The 14,718-nt window shown below is 42.3% G+C and overlaps 1 protein-coding gene across 7 annotated transcripts in view; it reads left to right on the forward strand.

Moving 5' to 3' along the window:
• Positions 1-908: 908 nt before the first annotated feature.
• The window catches only part of LOC125769083 (uncharacterized), a 447,410-nt gene continuing 433,600 nt past the window's right edge, over positions 909-14,718 (forward strand). For 6 of the 7 annotated variants that reach the window (XM_049437520.1, XM_049437539.1, XM_049437566.1 and 3 more), the window contains exon 1: positions 909-6,480. In XM_049437520.1, coding sequence (XP_049293477.1) covers positions 1,009-2,301 — 1,293 coding nt within the window. In that variant the 5' untranslated portion in view covers positions 909-1,008 and the 3' untranslated portion in view covers positions 2,302-6,480. The remainder of the gene's footprint in view (positions 6,481-14,718) is intronic. The other variant, XM_049437575.1, reaches the window with a different exon arrangement.

Genomic DNA, 14,718 nt, shown 5'->3' on the forward strand with positions numbered 1-14,718 from the left:
AATGAAACAAATATTTGAAAATTAGATTTTTGCACAGTCTTTTATTATTATATAAAAAAAATACCTTATGTGTCGATAAATAGACGATGTTGTGCTTTTGCTTCATGTCGCCAAACAGCATTTTCAATGAATTTATTTGCATCAATATGCAAATTGATGATCTGGACGATCAGCAGCGCCAACGCCAACAGCAGCAGCAGCAGCAGCAACAACAGCAGCGGCTATCTGCGCAGCAATGGCCGACGGTGCAGCAGAGCGGGCGTGCTCAGCGTCAGGGCGTGGCGGAGTCGGCATCCTCGGCGGTACTCGACGAGCCAGGAAGTCGTTCGCGGCAATCCGCGAAGGAACAAGCAGAATGGCGTGAATCTGCTCCAGCGGCCAGCCCAGCAGCAACCAGCACACCAGCAGCATCAGCAGCGGCCACACCAGCGAAATGGGCAGCAGCAGCAGCGGATGAACATCCAACAGCAGGAGAAGCGGTGCCCGCGACGAAAACGCCCGGATGAAATCGTCGTTGTGTCCGCCCCAGGAGTGTCCTACAAGGACATGTACGTGAAGCTCCGGACCAGCCCGCTGATTGCCGATTTCCAGCGGCAAATTGGGGTTGGTAGAAGAACGCCAAAGTACCACCTCCTGCTGCCTTTGTTTCGCGACGTCGATAGCGTGGCGCTGAAGGACCTCATCCAGGAGGTCATCGGGGAGAGTGGATCGGCAACCGTCAGGACAGAGATGGCCGAGGTCGTCCTGACTGGGATCGATAACATGATCGACGAAGAGACGATCAAAAAGGCGATCACGACCACTCTGGGGAAGCAGTCCTCGGTGGCCACCGTGAACCTTTGGAAGCGCCGAGATATGACGAAGCGGGCCCGCGTGCGCCTCCGACGAGCAGAAGCGGAACTCGTCAAGGACAGGAGGTCAAGGTACACGAACGACGTCAAGTGCATGCTGTGCGGCGGCGCCCACCGTATCGGTGCCGCAGCCTGTGGTGGACAACCTTCGATCTAAATGGACGTACTGCAGATCAACGTCAATCGCAGCAGGAGCGCGCAAGATCTAGCGCTCAACACGATGCGGATGAGGCGGGCGGACGTCTGTCTAATGGTGGAGCTGCACAGTGTCCCCAGGAACAACGGGAACTGGGTAGGCGACAGGGACGGGAAGGTGGCCATCATAGCCAGCAGCGAATCGTATCCGGTTCAGCAAGTGGTCTCCGTGACGCAGTCTGGTATCGCGGCTGCCCGGATCAATGGCGCCCTGTTCATATGCAGCTACGTGTCGCCTTCAGCGGGCGTCCCTGAGTTCGTGGAGGTTATGCAGCGCATCGATGTGATAGCGAGAGGTCACTCGCGCGTCGTCATTGCGGGGGACCTCAATGCGTGGCACAGTGCTTGGGGGAGTGGCCGCACTAATGCAAAGGGAGAGGCTGTGGTCCAGCTCGTCTACAGCTTGGGGCTGGAGGTGTTAAACACCGGCACCGCCCCAACCTTCCTGGGCAACGGAGTGGCTCGCCCGAGCGTGGTGGACGTTGCCTTTGCCAGTCGCAGCATCGCCGGAGCTAACACCTTTCCAGAGCATCGGTGGAGGATCATGAGCCGATACTCGTACAGCGACCACGTGTACATTCGGTTTGCTGTGGGGGAGTTTCTCCAGCGGCCAGCGGCAGATCGTCGTCGACAGGAGGGTGCTTCTACACGAGAAAGCGGCACGAGATGGCGTACCCGTCAGTTCGACGCCCGGCTTTTCGACGTGGCGCTCGATGTAGCTTCGTTCGCAGAGCGGGTTACAAGCGCCGAAAGCTTGGAGAGGGTCCTGACGGAAGCCTGCGACGGAACCATGGCGCGAGTGTTCCCTTCGCAAGGCCACTCGGGACGACCTGCTTATTGGTGGACGCCAGCGAGCGAGGCCCTGTGTGAGGACTGCCGCCTCGCTAAGGACCGCTTTGAAGCCGCAATCGAAGAGGAAGAGCAGATCGCCGCAACCAGCGACCTCCTCCAGGTGCGGACCGCCCTGGAGACAGCCATCACCATCAGCAAGAAGAAGCACTTCGACGAAATGCTGCAGAGCCTCGCGGACGACGAGACGGGACATTGGTTCCGTAACGTGCTTAGCCGCCTCCGTGGAAGCTGGACAGCGACGGAGCGCGATCCATGGGTGCTAGAGGGCGTCGTTTCCACTCTGTCCCCCAGCATCCTCCAGTTGACTGGCCATCGTCGCCAAGCCAAGTCCTGGAGAGGGGGCAGGAGGAACCAGTTCGGGCCGTTTCTACGCAGGAGCTACTGGACATCGCGAGCTCATTGAACCCGCGGAAGGCTCCAGGACTGTATGGTGTGCCGAACGCCGCTTTGACGGCCGCCATTTGGAAGCATCCGGAGGTCTTCAGGGAGTTGTTCCAGGAATACTTGGACAACGAGCGGTTCTCGGGTGAGTAGAAGAAACAGAAACTGGCCCTTGTCCCCAAGCCGGGCAAGCCACCAGGGCTCGCTTCTTCTTTCCGCCCGATTCTGTTGCTGAATAACCCGGGCAAGGCGTACGAGCGGATGCTGCTGACGCGGAAATGAAAAAATGAAAATTTGCATGTTATTTTTACCAACCACTAGCATGTTCGAAATAAATTCAAACATGTCATCAAGAGCTTTTATTTGGTTTTCGCTGCCAGTGTATGATCTTTTATAATGCAATTTGGCATTGGGATTGTGTGAATTGGACACACTGAACCATAAGTCGATGATTTCGATCATATTAGCCAACTCTTTTTCAGTTGGCAGATATCGTTGTAATGATACAGCTGTCGTTTGAGGCAAAAGCTCTGCTGCTCGACGCACATTTTGGCGTTCTTGATTCGACAGCACCAAATGTCCAAAATTTATCTTAAATAGAGGCGTTAATTCTGAATCTAATCTACCGTCAACTAAATCGCGCAAAGGTTGAGCTGTGATATTTTTGTTAAGTAAATGAATGCGAAAGACACGTTCGATTATAGTTCACTATAGTTCTTTATTACACAGTTGCTGAAAGGATACAGTTACAAAGTTCAAAACGCGGAGTTATTGTATAGGCGTGGGCAGCGATGCCAAACTAAACGTTTGATACACAGATGTGTCGAACCGCAGGAGGAGTCAAACCTTAAACGTTGCTTATTACCAACAATTATTACCTTTATAAAGAAATCCATGGTCTACAAACCAATTTCGCAAAAGTTTCAGTAAATGTGGCGCGTCTGGAAACACATAAATATTAGACTTTGTAATAGGGTGCTCGAAGTATGGCTTGTTATAATCTTGAGCCCCAAGCTCTTTCCAACAACTAATATTAGTGGAGCAGTTGGCACTCGCAATTCCAACCACATTTATCTTCTTATCGTGTAATTTACATATTAAGATATTTAAAATATGTTTTGTCATTTTCTGGTCGAAACCAATAAAAATGAGCTGCTTCCAATTTTTAAATAAGCCTCTAGCCATAACTACCTGTATGTAGTTATGGGGCCCAATAACCTCATCTGTTGCGTGATTATATTCCATTGTATATTGAATTTTCATCTCATCGAAACTTAATATACACTCAACATCCCGAGCATTTGAAGAGCTTGCAAAATTTCCCATAAAAACTAGAACATCTTCCAAAATACCTTCATGCAAGTTTATTTTTCTTGCATATTTTTGCAAAGTTGATATCGATGGTAAAGGATAATTCATATCTTTCATCATATACTCATACGCTTTTTTTGAAAAGTATCTCAGCGTAAGAGCGCTGCTTATTTCTTCCTTATTCCGCCTTACGCGTTTTTTTTTCTTCCATTATTAGGTCTATTTGGTTGGAAAAAATAGAACTTTTTAAGGCGTTTTTCATCTTGGGAATAAACTCGTTCGCTGGGATGCAAGATTAGGCTTAATTTTAGGAGGCAAGATTTTAAAAGGGTTAATTCTTTTTCTAAGTTTTTAATTTTTTGTTTTAGATAATAATTTTCGGAAGCCACATGATTTAAAGATTTTTTAAGTCTATTATTAGCCACTTGTAGCTTGTGGTGCTCAGATATGATTGTTTGGTTGGTGATGTTTGGTATATTTGAAGCATTTCTTATCAATAATGCTTCAGAGGAAAAAGCAACAGTGTTTTCCGAATGATCTATTTCCTCATTATGTAATGGTGTTTGTAAAACAGATCGAATTGTTGGAATCGCTGAAATTAAAAACAAGATCAAAGATGAAGGGTATTTCTAACAATTGTCGTTTGTTGATTAGGAGAAAATTTTAAAAACTTACCATTTGGAAGAAGAATTCTTCCAATTACTTTTCCTCTTATAAATACATTCTGTGGGATTTGAAAATCACTTTTTTGAAAGTGTGTTGAGCACACTACATCTCTTTCCGAAGGTTTCCAATTTTCCCCCCGATTACAAAATTGAACCCATGCTCGTCGAGCAGGGTCATGTTTTGGAAAAATGTGGAAGGAAATTTCCAATGCATGTCTTTTCACATTGTGTCGATTGTTACAACACATTGAAACAGCACACGGAACAGGCATGATGAAAAGTAAAAAAAAGTTCTTGAAACACGTATGAAAAGCAAAAAATAACAACTTACTAAACTACCTAAATAAACTAACTTACTACCGAACTTATAAGCTAACTAACACGCTAAATAATCAAGAAAAACACTATCCTTAAAATATCATACGTAACTAATTGCTTCAAAGAACTGTTGATGTGGATCTTAAACTAGAATCTACACACCTAAGCAAGTTATAGTTATTATCACTAGTTAAAAAATAAAGAATAATATTACTAAGTGATAACGTAATCAAACTATAACCAAAATTTAAACCAACGAAAACACACTTCCAAATGATTTCAACTCAAAGCCAACAGAAACGAATTAAACACCAACCGAGCATTTCACAAGACCAATTGGTGATTGGTGACCAAGATTGTGATTATAATCACAATCCCTAGTTTTCACATTACTTACCGGAGCAAAGAATCACTTCACAAAACACGATAACGCTTGCGCACACACCTCCGCCTCCAGCAAAGGCCAAACTCATATGAATACGCCAAAGACAGGGCAAAAGCAATTTTGCAGTGAAAGAATGGAGACAGCTAAAAACAATATAGTGCCACACTCCTCGACAGGCTTCAAAGTGTGGAACCAAAATTGTCTAACACTTCGAGTATGGGACCGTTCAGGTGTGGGGTGGGTTGGTGACGCAGGTTGCGGTGAGGGTTTACATAGAATATAGGAGCGTGTGTGAGTGAGGTAGGGTGGTGGAGTGAGAGTTTGTCGCACGATCGCTCGAAAGTGAGGGTCAGGGGTAGCGAGAATGAAGAAATTTCCCCCCTCTCATGCGATTTCTGCCAAGTGGGTACTTTATGTACTATTTTAAAAGAATAGTTGAATCCTTTTATAGCACGAGCTACAGTAGTAGTACAGACTGTTACATCGTGATGCTCTCGTAGCCTTGCCACCAACTGTTTAAGCGATAAAGAGCAGTTGTCAATCCACTCTCTGGTGCTGGCAATCTGTTGTTCGTTTAATTTTCGTGCGTTTGGTGGCGTTCTTTTTGTTGCCTCAATTTCACTGGTTTGCTGGTACCTCTTGATGATACCGTAGACCGTATTATAGTTGTGATGTGTTTGAGGAAATTAATGGTTGTAAAAATGTCTTTTAAAAGAACTATGCGGTTAATAAAAAAACACTTCTGGATCTGTAGCTAGGACACGCGTCTAATCGCCTTTATTTCCTACGTTGTGTGTGCTACAATTTGACAAATCAAATTCAGTTCAGTGCCATCGGCACAGTGTGTGAAAAGCGCATATTTTGGTCATAAACAAAAACCATAAACCGACTAAACCCAATAAAAACTTTGTGTAACAGCAAGAACCATGTATCCCCGGAAAAGGCAATGTAGGATCATCGTGCGATAGTACGTGGAACAGTGGAATCCCAGTCATGCAAAAGCGAGTTCATGCGGGCGAGTTTCTTTTGTTCTCATGGTCCTTAACGAGTCCATTCGGAATCCACCGCGGAGTCCCGGAGGAAGACATTTAGCGACCACACGCACACACTCAAACCGGGTTGGTATATAAAGCCCCGCGTAGCCACGCCCGCTTCAGTCGCCCGCGAGCGTTCGTAGCGTGTGGACCTACGCCGGATTTTAGCAAAAAAATGAATGAATTCCAGAAAATAAAAACGCCAGGGGGGTTCCTCTAATTTACTCTCTCGTGAGAGCGTGAGAGAATCTTTTTTCCCCATACAACTTCCTTGGAGCTTTTGCTGAAATGATAGAGAACATTGGATTAGAAATTGGTGTAGAAGAAAGTCATGCTTACATTTGCGCCATCCGACCAGCCGTTGAGGGGGTACGTTGTGTACCGTATATAAATGAAGCTGAACGGGAATGGATTTCACTGCACGTATGATGCAAAAAATAATTCTTTCGTGCTTTTAGATATTTTTGGGGAAAAATATTGCATAACAGGTTTGTTTCCTACCATACGGCCGTTCCGATAAAAATATTAGACCGCTGTTTGGTCTCTTTTAACTACCCTTAAAGTGTGGTTTTATGGATTTCTATAAACACACAGAAATACGAGGTAGCTGCTACACGTGCTATTTTTTCCCCATGAGCGTTCAGACAGACGACAGGTACCTAACAATGTTCGTTGTCGCTACGCGCCTATGCATGCGGAAGGTGTTACTGGTTCTTGTAGGCAGGTAATGAACACAGGATACTATGTAGGTGCGACTAGGGGAAACCGAATACCTCTGACAAGAATTGAGTCATACCACAAACCATTGCTTGGCCAAGAAATGCTTACCGGCTAAACACCGACTCGCGTACCAGTTATGCGTTCGGGTACATAGGTAAAGAATATGAATGTAACAGGATGCGTCGATTAGGTGTCGCACGATGGGACTACAGGCAGTGAACGATCAATTTAAAAGCTTTTCAGAAGCCCTAAATTTTTCATAACAGTTGTTCATAAGTAGTTTAACACTGTCCTTTACATCTTTATCCAAATCGTATGTTTGAAAGAATTTAAAAATTAAATTTGTGACGCTGAAGCAATCTCCGACATATTAAATCAAAATAACATGGTTAATTAACTGTTTAAAAATCTGCAAAAATCTTTAAAAGATACGAAATGTTATTCTTTACAACTTTGTAGAACATCATTTTCGTCTAGCTCTTCAACTTTTTTAGTTATTCGATAAAAACCAAAGCCAGTACGTTACGGGCGGCCACGAGGAAATAGCTAAAACAAGGCATATAATTGTAGCGAAAAATACCTTGTTTTTGTCATTGAATTTTAGTATTATTTTATCTAAATACCACACGGGAAAATCTTGCAACTATTAGCCCAAAGTGTGGCCAACATATTGTAATCGGTGGTTTGTAAATAAATAATAATTTTAATACAAATAAATGAAGAAAACTGAACGCGCTTTTGCACGCTACGCTACGACCATCGCGACCAAAACACCGTCCACTGCGAGCGGTCTTGCAGCTTTCCACATTGACCCATAAGGATTCATCATTCACCCGTACGATGCGGACGCGTTGCTTTCCACATGGACTCATTCACCGGCATTAAACATTCACCCGCAAGGATCGTGCAAGCGCCCGTACACTGCGAGGGCTAGCGTTGCTTTCCACATGGACGCCGTGAGGATTCCATATGGATTCCGACAGGATTCCACATGGACTCGAAAGCTTCCATATTCATCCGCCAGGATCGTGCATGCGCCCGTACGCTGCGAGCAATCCTGATGCGTTCCACATGGATCCCAGTCATGCAAAAGCGAGTTCATGCGGTCGAGTTTCTTTTGTTCTCATGGTCCCTAACGGGTCTGTTCGGAATCCACCGCGGAGTCCCGGAGGAAGACATTTAGCGACCACACGCACACACTCAAACCGGGTTGGTATATAAAGCCCCGCGTAGCCACGCCCGCTTCAGTCGCCCGCGAGCGTTCATAGCGTGTGGAGCTACGCCGGATTTTAGCAAAAAAATGAATGAATTCCAGAAAATAAAAACGCCAGGGGGGTTCCTCAAATTCACTCTCTCGTGAGAGCGTGAGAGAATCTTTTTTCCCCATACAATTTCCTTGGAGCTTTTGCTGAAATGATAGAGAACATTGGATTAGAAATTGGTGTAGAAGAAAGTCATGCTTACATTTGCGCCATCCGACCAGTCGTTGAGGGGGTACGTTGTGTACCGTATATAAATAAAGCTGAATGGGAATGGATTTCACTGCACGTATGATGCAAAAAATAATTCTTTCGTGCTTTTAGATATTTTTGGGGAAAAATATTGCATGACAGGTTTGTTTCCTACCATACGGCCGTTCCGATAAAAAATATTAAACGCTGTTTGGACCTTTTTAACTACCCTTAAGGTGTGGTTTTATGGAAAATTTCTTTAAACACACAGAAATACGAGGTAGCTGCTACACGTGCTATTTTTTCCCCATGAGCGTTCAGGCAGACGACAGGTAACTAGCACTGTTCGTTGTCGCTACGCGCCTATACATGCGGAAGGTGTTACTGGTTCTTGTAGGCAGGTAATGAACACAGGATATTATGTAGGTCCGACTAGGGGAAACCGAATACCTCTGATGATAACTGAGTCATACCACAAAGCATTGCTTGGTCAAGAAATGCTTACCGGCTAAACACCGACTCGCGTACCAGTTATGCGTTCGGGTACATAGGTAAAGAATATGAATGTAAAAGGATGCGTCGATTAGGTGTCGAACGATGGGACTACAGGCAGTGAACGATCAATTTAAAAGCTGTTCAGAAGTCCTAAATTTTTCATAACAGTTGTTCATAAGTAGGTCAACGCTGTCCTTTACACTTTTATCTACATCGTATGTTTGAAAGTATTTACAAATTAAATTTGTGACGCTAAAGCAATCCCCGATATATTTAATCAAAATAACATGGTTAATCAATTGTATAAAAATCTGCAAAAATCTTTAAAAGATACGAAATGTTATTCTTTACAACTTTGTAAAACATCATTTTTGTCTAGCTCTTCAACTTTTTTAGTTATTCGCTAAAAACCAAAGCCGTTACGGGCGGCCGCGAGGAAATAGCTAAAGCAAGGCATAGAATTGTAACGAAAAATACCTCGTTTTTGTCATTGTATTTTAGTATTATTTTATCTAAATATCTCACGGGAAAATCTTGCAACTATTAGCCCAAAGTGTGGTCAACATATTGTAATCGGTAGTTTGTAAATAAATAATAATTTTAATACAAATAAATGAAGAAAACTGAACGCGCTTTTGCACGCTACGCTACGACCATCGCGACCAAAACACCGTCCGCTGCGAGCGGTCTTGTAGCTTTCCACATTGACCCATAAGGATTCATCATTCACCCGTACGATGCGGACGCGTTGCTTTCCACATGGACTCATTCACCGGCATTAAACATTCACCCGCAAGGATCGTGCAAGCGCCCGTACACTGCGAGGACTAGCGTTGCTTTCCACATGGACGCCGTGAGGATTCCATATGGATTCCGACAGGATTCCACATGGACTCGAAAGCTTCCATATTCATCCGCCAGGATCGTGCATGCGCCCGTACGCTGCGAGCAATCCCGATGCGTTCCACATGGATTCCACATCGACCCGCGTCACGCCCCTAGGATCGTGCAGGCGCTCGTACGCTGTGTACACACGTGTGTACACATGGTGTCTTTGAATGTGTTAGTGTGTATCGATGCGCGATCCCAACGTGCATTCTCGCTTTAGCAGGATGATCGTTAGTTAGGTAGAGGGAGAAAGGGCTAATTGGGATCGACAGCGTACCGTGTATATGCGTATGTGCACGTTTTTTATCTCACTTCGCCTGTAGGCCAGAACATAGCGGCAATAGTATTTATTAGCAGGCGTGGTTGAATTGCACATTGGGAAACCATTTATTACCACTACATGCATACCTACCTACCGTATCTCACCAATACATACATACCGCTGGACTGTCAAAGCTCACCCACACAGCCGCAAAAGCCTGTACCTGAAGCCCCTATTTGTGCCCTAATTTCATACAACGAATCCCCTATTTTTTATATGGGCCGACGCAAGTGGCACAAAAATAGAGGATTGCATGCGATTTCAAGCACTTGTTTGCCTAGGGGGGGATGCTTCAAATTTGACAGCTCAAAATCTGTTTGACAAACTTGTTTGATAGACCACCTCTATTTTGTTTGGCAAATTTTAGTTTGGCAAACTTTTTTGATAGACCAGATGGTTAAACGTCTGAAATGATTAGAAAATTGAATTTTAAACAATTTGCTACTCTTATTTTGCTAATTTTGTGGCCGCAAAGTGGTTAAAAATGTAATTTTGTGCTGCCCGTCTCGACAATTTTGTTGTCAGATGTTGCAGTTTTCATGCTTAATCTAGTAGACCACGCTGTCATTGCATACAAAATCACACAGTTTTGTGCTGTCAAACATCATCTTTCGGCATGTACCCATTTTCGGGAGCCTTTAAAATGAAAATTAAATTATTTATCGAATTTTTAAATTTTTCTTAAAAATATCATAACTTTCAAAGAATTCTTTCGCCTGGCCTTTCAAAACAATTGTCAAAATTGAAAATCAAAGAAATTTGAAATTTTTTTTTATTCAATCAATCAATGTTCAAGTGCAAAAGTGCTGCAAATTTGTTGGATTAAAAATATATATATATATATATATATATATATATATATATATATATATATATATATATATATATATATATTTGAAAGCAACAACAAATTAAAGGTAAGATTAAATTATTTTCAGTAAGACTGCTTGATGCTAAAATGTGTATAACATTACACTAACTAATTTTAGATGAATAACCGGCAAAACGACACCAACAACAATTTGCGTCCACCATCCGAAACCGATAAACAGTATCGGACCTTGCGGAAAATTTTTACGGTGCTGAAGATGCAGAATGACGCCCTTAACGATAAGGTGGACTATCTGACCACAATGGTCCAACAATTAGTTTTCCAAATCGCCAACCTCAGCCAGCCACCGAATAACCCCAACATCAACCAGCCACAGGATACCGCAAATTTCAGCCAGCCACCGGACACCACAAACCTCAGCCAGCCACATAACATCAACCTGATCCCATCGAACCAAGGACCAACGTTCCGCGCTGTACAGACGTCCGAAGAGCTGAATTCTCTAGAAAACAAATTAGAAAACAGATCAGTACGGGAAGAGTTTGTGCAGTGGATGAAATCTAAAGTAACAACTGGCGACAATAAGCAACGCACGTGTGATAGTTTTAAGTTAATTATAGGACCCTCAATGCTAGTTAAGTTTTCATGGACAGGAAGGGGTAAAAAAGGGATTAAAATAGCGCTTTGTAAATATATTCATACACTACTAGTGATTAAGGAATTAGGCGGGAACTGCAGTGATATAGATTTAAAGAATTGGATGCAATTAATTTTACATCATAGCGATAATGTATATAAGAATAAGTTTTTAAATAAGTCTAGTTGCCATAAGCGTAAAATAAGTAGTCAGTAAGTTTGTTAAATATTCGAAGAGTACGATAAGGTACTTAATTAAGGATTTTTTTCTTATTTCAATTAGGACGGCCAGGCCGTATGACTAATTTAAGGATAGTATTAAGTTATGAACTGCGATAATGAACTGCGATAGTGAACTTTCAATGAACTGATATATAACGGCAAAGCCATAAATCTTGGACTTTTTAACATTAAATAAACACTGAAATGCTTAATACTTACTTTTACGTCATACGTTTATCTATCTTCCAAACATGCAAAGATCGCTGGAAAGAAGCTGGTTGCATGAAGCGTCAATGTTGTATCCTGTAAATACGATAAATTTATAAGACTAATTTATCACACACAAAATTTGTTTAAATTCAAATGTACATTCTTACTCCTTAGTTGGCGAGATAGGCATCCGGTGGTTCTGGAATGCCATATTATCTTAATTCGTATGATCACGTAGCTGAAAAGTGTACAGCTTCCATACAGCGTGGTTGAGCATCTAAAACGACGAGCGATGCACGAGGTGAATCCACTGCCATTGTACTGCTGTACTGCCCCTGTCGATAAAAAAGATAGAATTAGATACATGAAGTACAGGTTTTTTTGTGTTTATAAAATGTTTTTTTTTATTTTTTTTTTTACGAGGAGGGAAATCTTCAAAAGACTCCCGAAAACCAACCAACCATCCAAGGGTAGTGTGGGATTCATCGATCGCAATCACTCGATACAAGAGTTACGATCGATGCCATGCCCACTAAATCCTCCTCGACCTGATATGATCCCAGCCGGAACGTGGAAAACCGCTTCATTCCATGCGTAGGCGTACGTCGTCGTGTAGCTTTCCTCTAATTCTGGGTTTCTCGTTGCATCCCTCTTAGATTGTCCTGCTGCCTTCCGCACTGTCTCCTATGTGCAAACGATTTTGTTTTTTCTTCCATCACCACAATGCTACCACCACCAATATACCATAAAAAAGAAAATAAAGCTACATGTTATTAAACTATGATTAATTAATCAAAAAAGTGTGTAACAGAGGAATAAATAAAACAGAAGGGGGTGTTTCATCTAAGAATTCATCTACATTAAAATAAACAAGAGAACGAGGAGGAAGATTGACGGCAATTTTAATGCCAAAACTGCATCTGCTCTGGCAGACCATCTGGTAACTGAGCATCGTTTCAAAAACACTGGTGTTTCATTATTTTTTACGCACTCACCTAAAGTTTTCCATCGGTGGGTTTTTTTTTATTCATAAAGAACGGCCTGGCCGTATTGCTATTCCTTCGGTGGGTTGAAGAGGAAAAAAATACAATTTTTGGAAAAATCTGAAATAGTTTGCAGCGTTTTACAATTTTCGGTCGCGAAATTGGCTACTAGATTTAAGGAATGATTAGCACAGGGGATAAAAACTGCACTTCCACTATGTTGCTTAATGCGAGCTTGTAATCCTGAGTATTAGCCATGCATGTTGCACGCATTATCAAATGATTGGGCTCGACAATTAGAAATATTTAATCCTAATGTATTTAGTTTATTTAAAACTTATTTTTCGAGATAGGCATTATGACTGTTAATTGGAATAAATCCTAAAAAACGTTCTAGTACTTTTCCACTCGATGCAACATACCTTAATATGAAAGTAAGTTGATCTCTGTGAGCTATATCCGGAGTAGAATCTATTATGATACTGTAGTATGTAGCTAATTTTACCTCTTCAACTATTTTGTTCTCAATGTTTTTACTTATGATTTCTAAAAATTCTTCGCAAATGTGATGAGACAAGCAGTTTACATTTTCACGACCTTGGTGACCATATTTTTCTAAATGTTATTTTCAAAATTCATCGTATCTCCCCAAATACTCTAAACATGACATGTAATTTTCTTTCGGCCGCTTTGTTCACTTTCATGTTCTCTAAAAGCTATTCCTAAACGGCGTAATAGTTTTACTGTGCTACAAGCTTCAGCACTGCTCGCAAATATTTCTCTTCCTTTTTCATTTCTATTACTAACTCACTGCGTGATATTTTTCTCGCGTAGATCATTAAATAATTTTTCTATGACAGTTACAAATGTCACGGTATTGGACGGAAATCTTTGCGATGCGTAGCTCAATATTGCGTTTTTGTTGATTGCGCAATAAATGGAAATATTCCTCGATCTCACTCATGGTGTACCCACCATGGAGCGTCCGTATCCAGATCGCATGGAAACATTAAATCCTACCTCGTCAATAAATATAATGTTTGCCTCAGGGTTGGATTCACTTAAAATATTTCAAAATTGCAGTGTGTATTCCTTCCGCTTAGCTATAGTGGTCGAACAATTTCGGCTTTCTGGTACAATAGACGTTCTTTTAAAACTGAAATTAAATCCCTTGATGGCCCTATCTATCGTTGATATTCCAACATCTAGCGCAAATTCCGCACTAATCCTATTTTTCAACTGCAAGAGCGTTAGACTGCAATCTTCACCAAGCCACTCTCTTATCTTTTCGCATATTTCTTCAGTTACTTTTGAACTACTTGGAGGTGCCATTCTCTTTTTGTAAATTCGTCCGTTTGTTTCGTAATTCTTTACGATTTGGTGGGTGGTGGTGCGTTTTATCCCCATAGTATCCGCTATTTCTCGTTGAGTTTTCCCATTATCTAACAAAGAGCACACACATTCACGATCCTTATTCGTCGTCGTCGCGTTCTTCCTGCAATTCATGTTGTTGATTTCGTCGGCGAATATTTTTCTGCGACTTCGAGCTTATTGGAACGTACGTAGGCTGCTATTTATATTTCTGGCCTGATTATGAAAGTGCAAATATTTATCATCAAAAATGGTTTTATTGTTTTTCGAAGTATTCTCCACTATGATCAATACACTTTTGCATGCGCTCAAACCAATTGATGAAGCCCTTTTTCCACTCCAATTGAGACACCCCAAAACATGGGTTTTGAACGCTTCAACAGCATCTTCTGGCGACAAAAATCGTTGACCACGCATTTTTTTCTTAATGTGCGCAAATAAAAAGAAGTCATTGGGTGCCAAGTCAGGGCTGTAGGGCGGATGACCCATCAACTCGACGATCAACTCAACTCCTTGCACCAATTGACGCGAGCCTTTTTTTGAGGGATTGTCAAATTGTGCGGGATCCAACGACAGCAAACCTTTTTTTACGCCCA

This window comes from Anopheles funestus, chromosome X, assembly GCF_943734845.2.
Source record: "Anopheles funestus chromosome X, idAnoFuneDA-416_04, whole genome shotgun sequence".
NCBI classification, from domain to species: Eukaryota; Metazoa; Arthropoda; class Insecta; order Diptera; family Culicidae; genus Anopheles; species Anopheles funestus.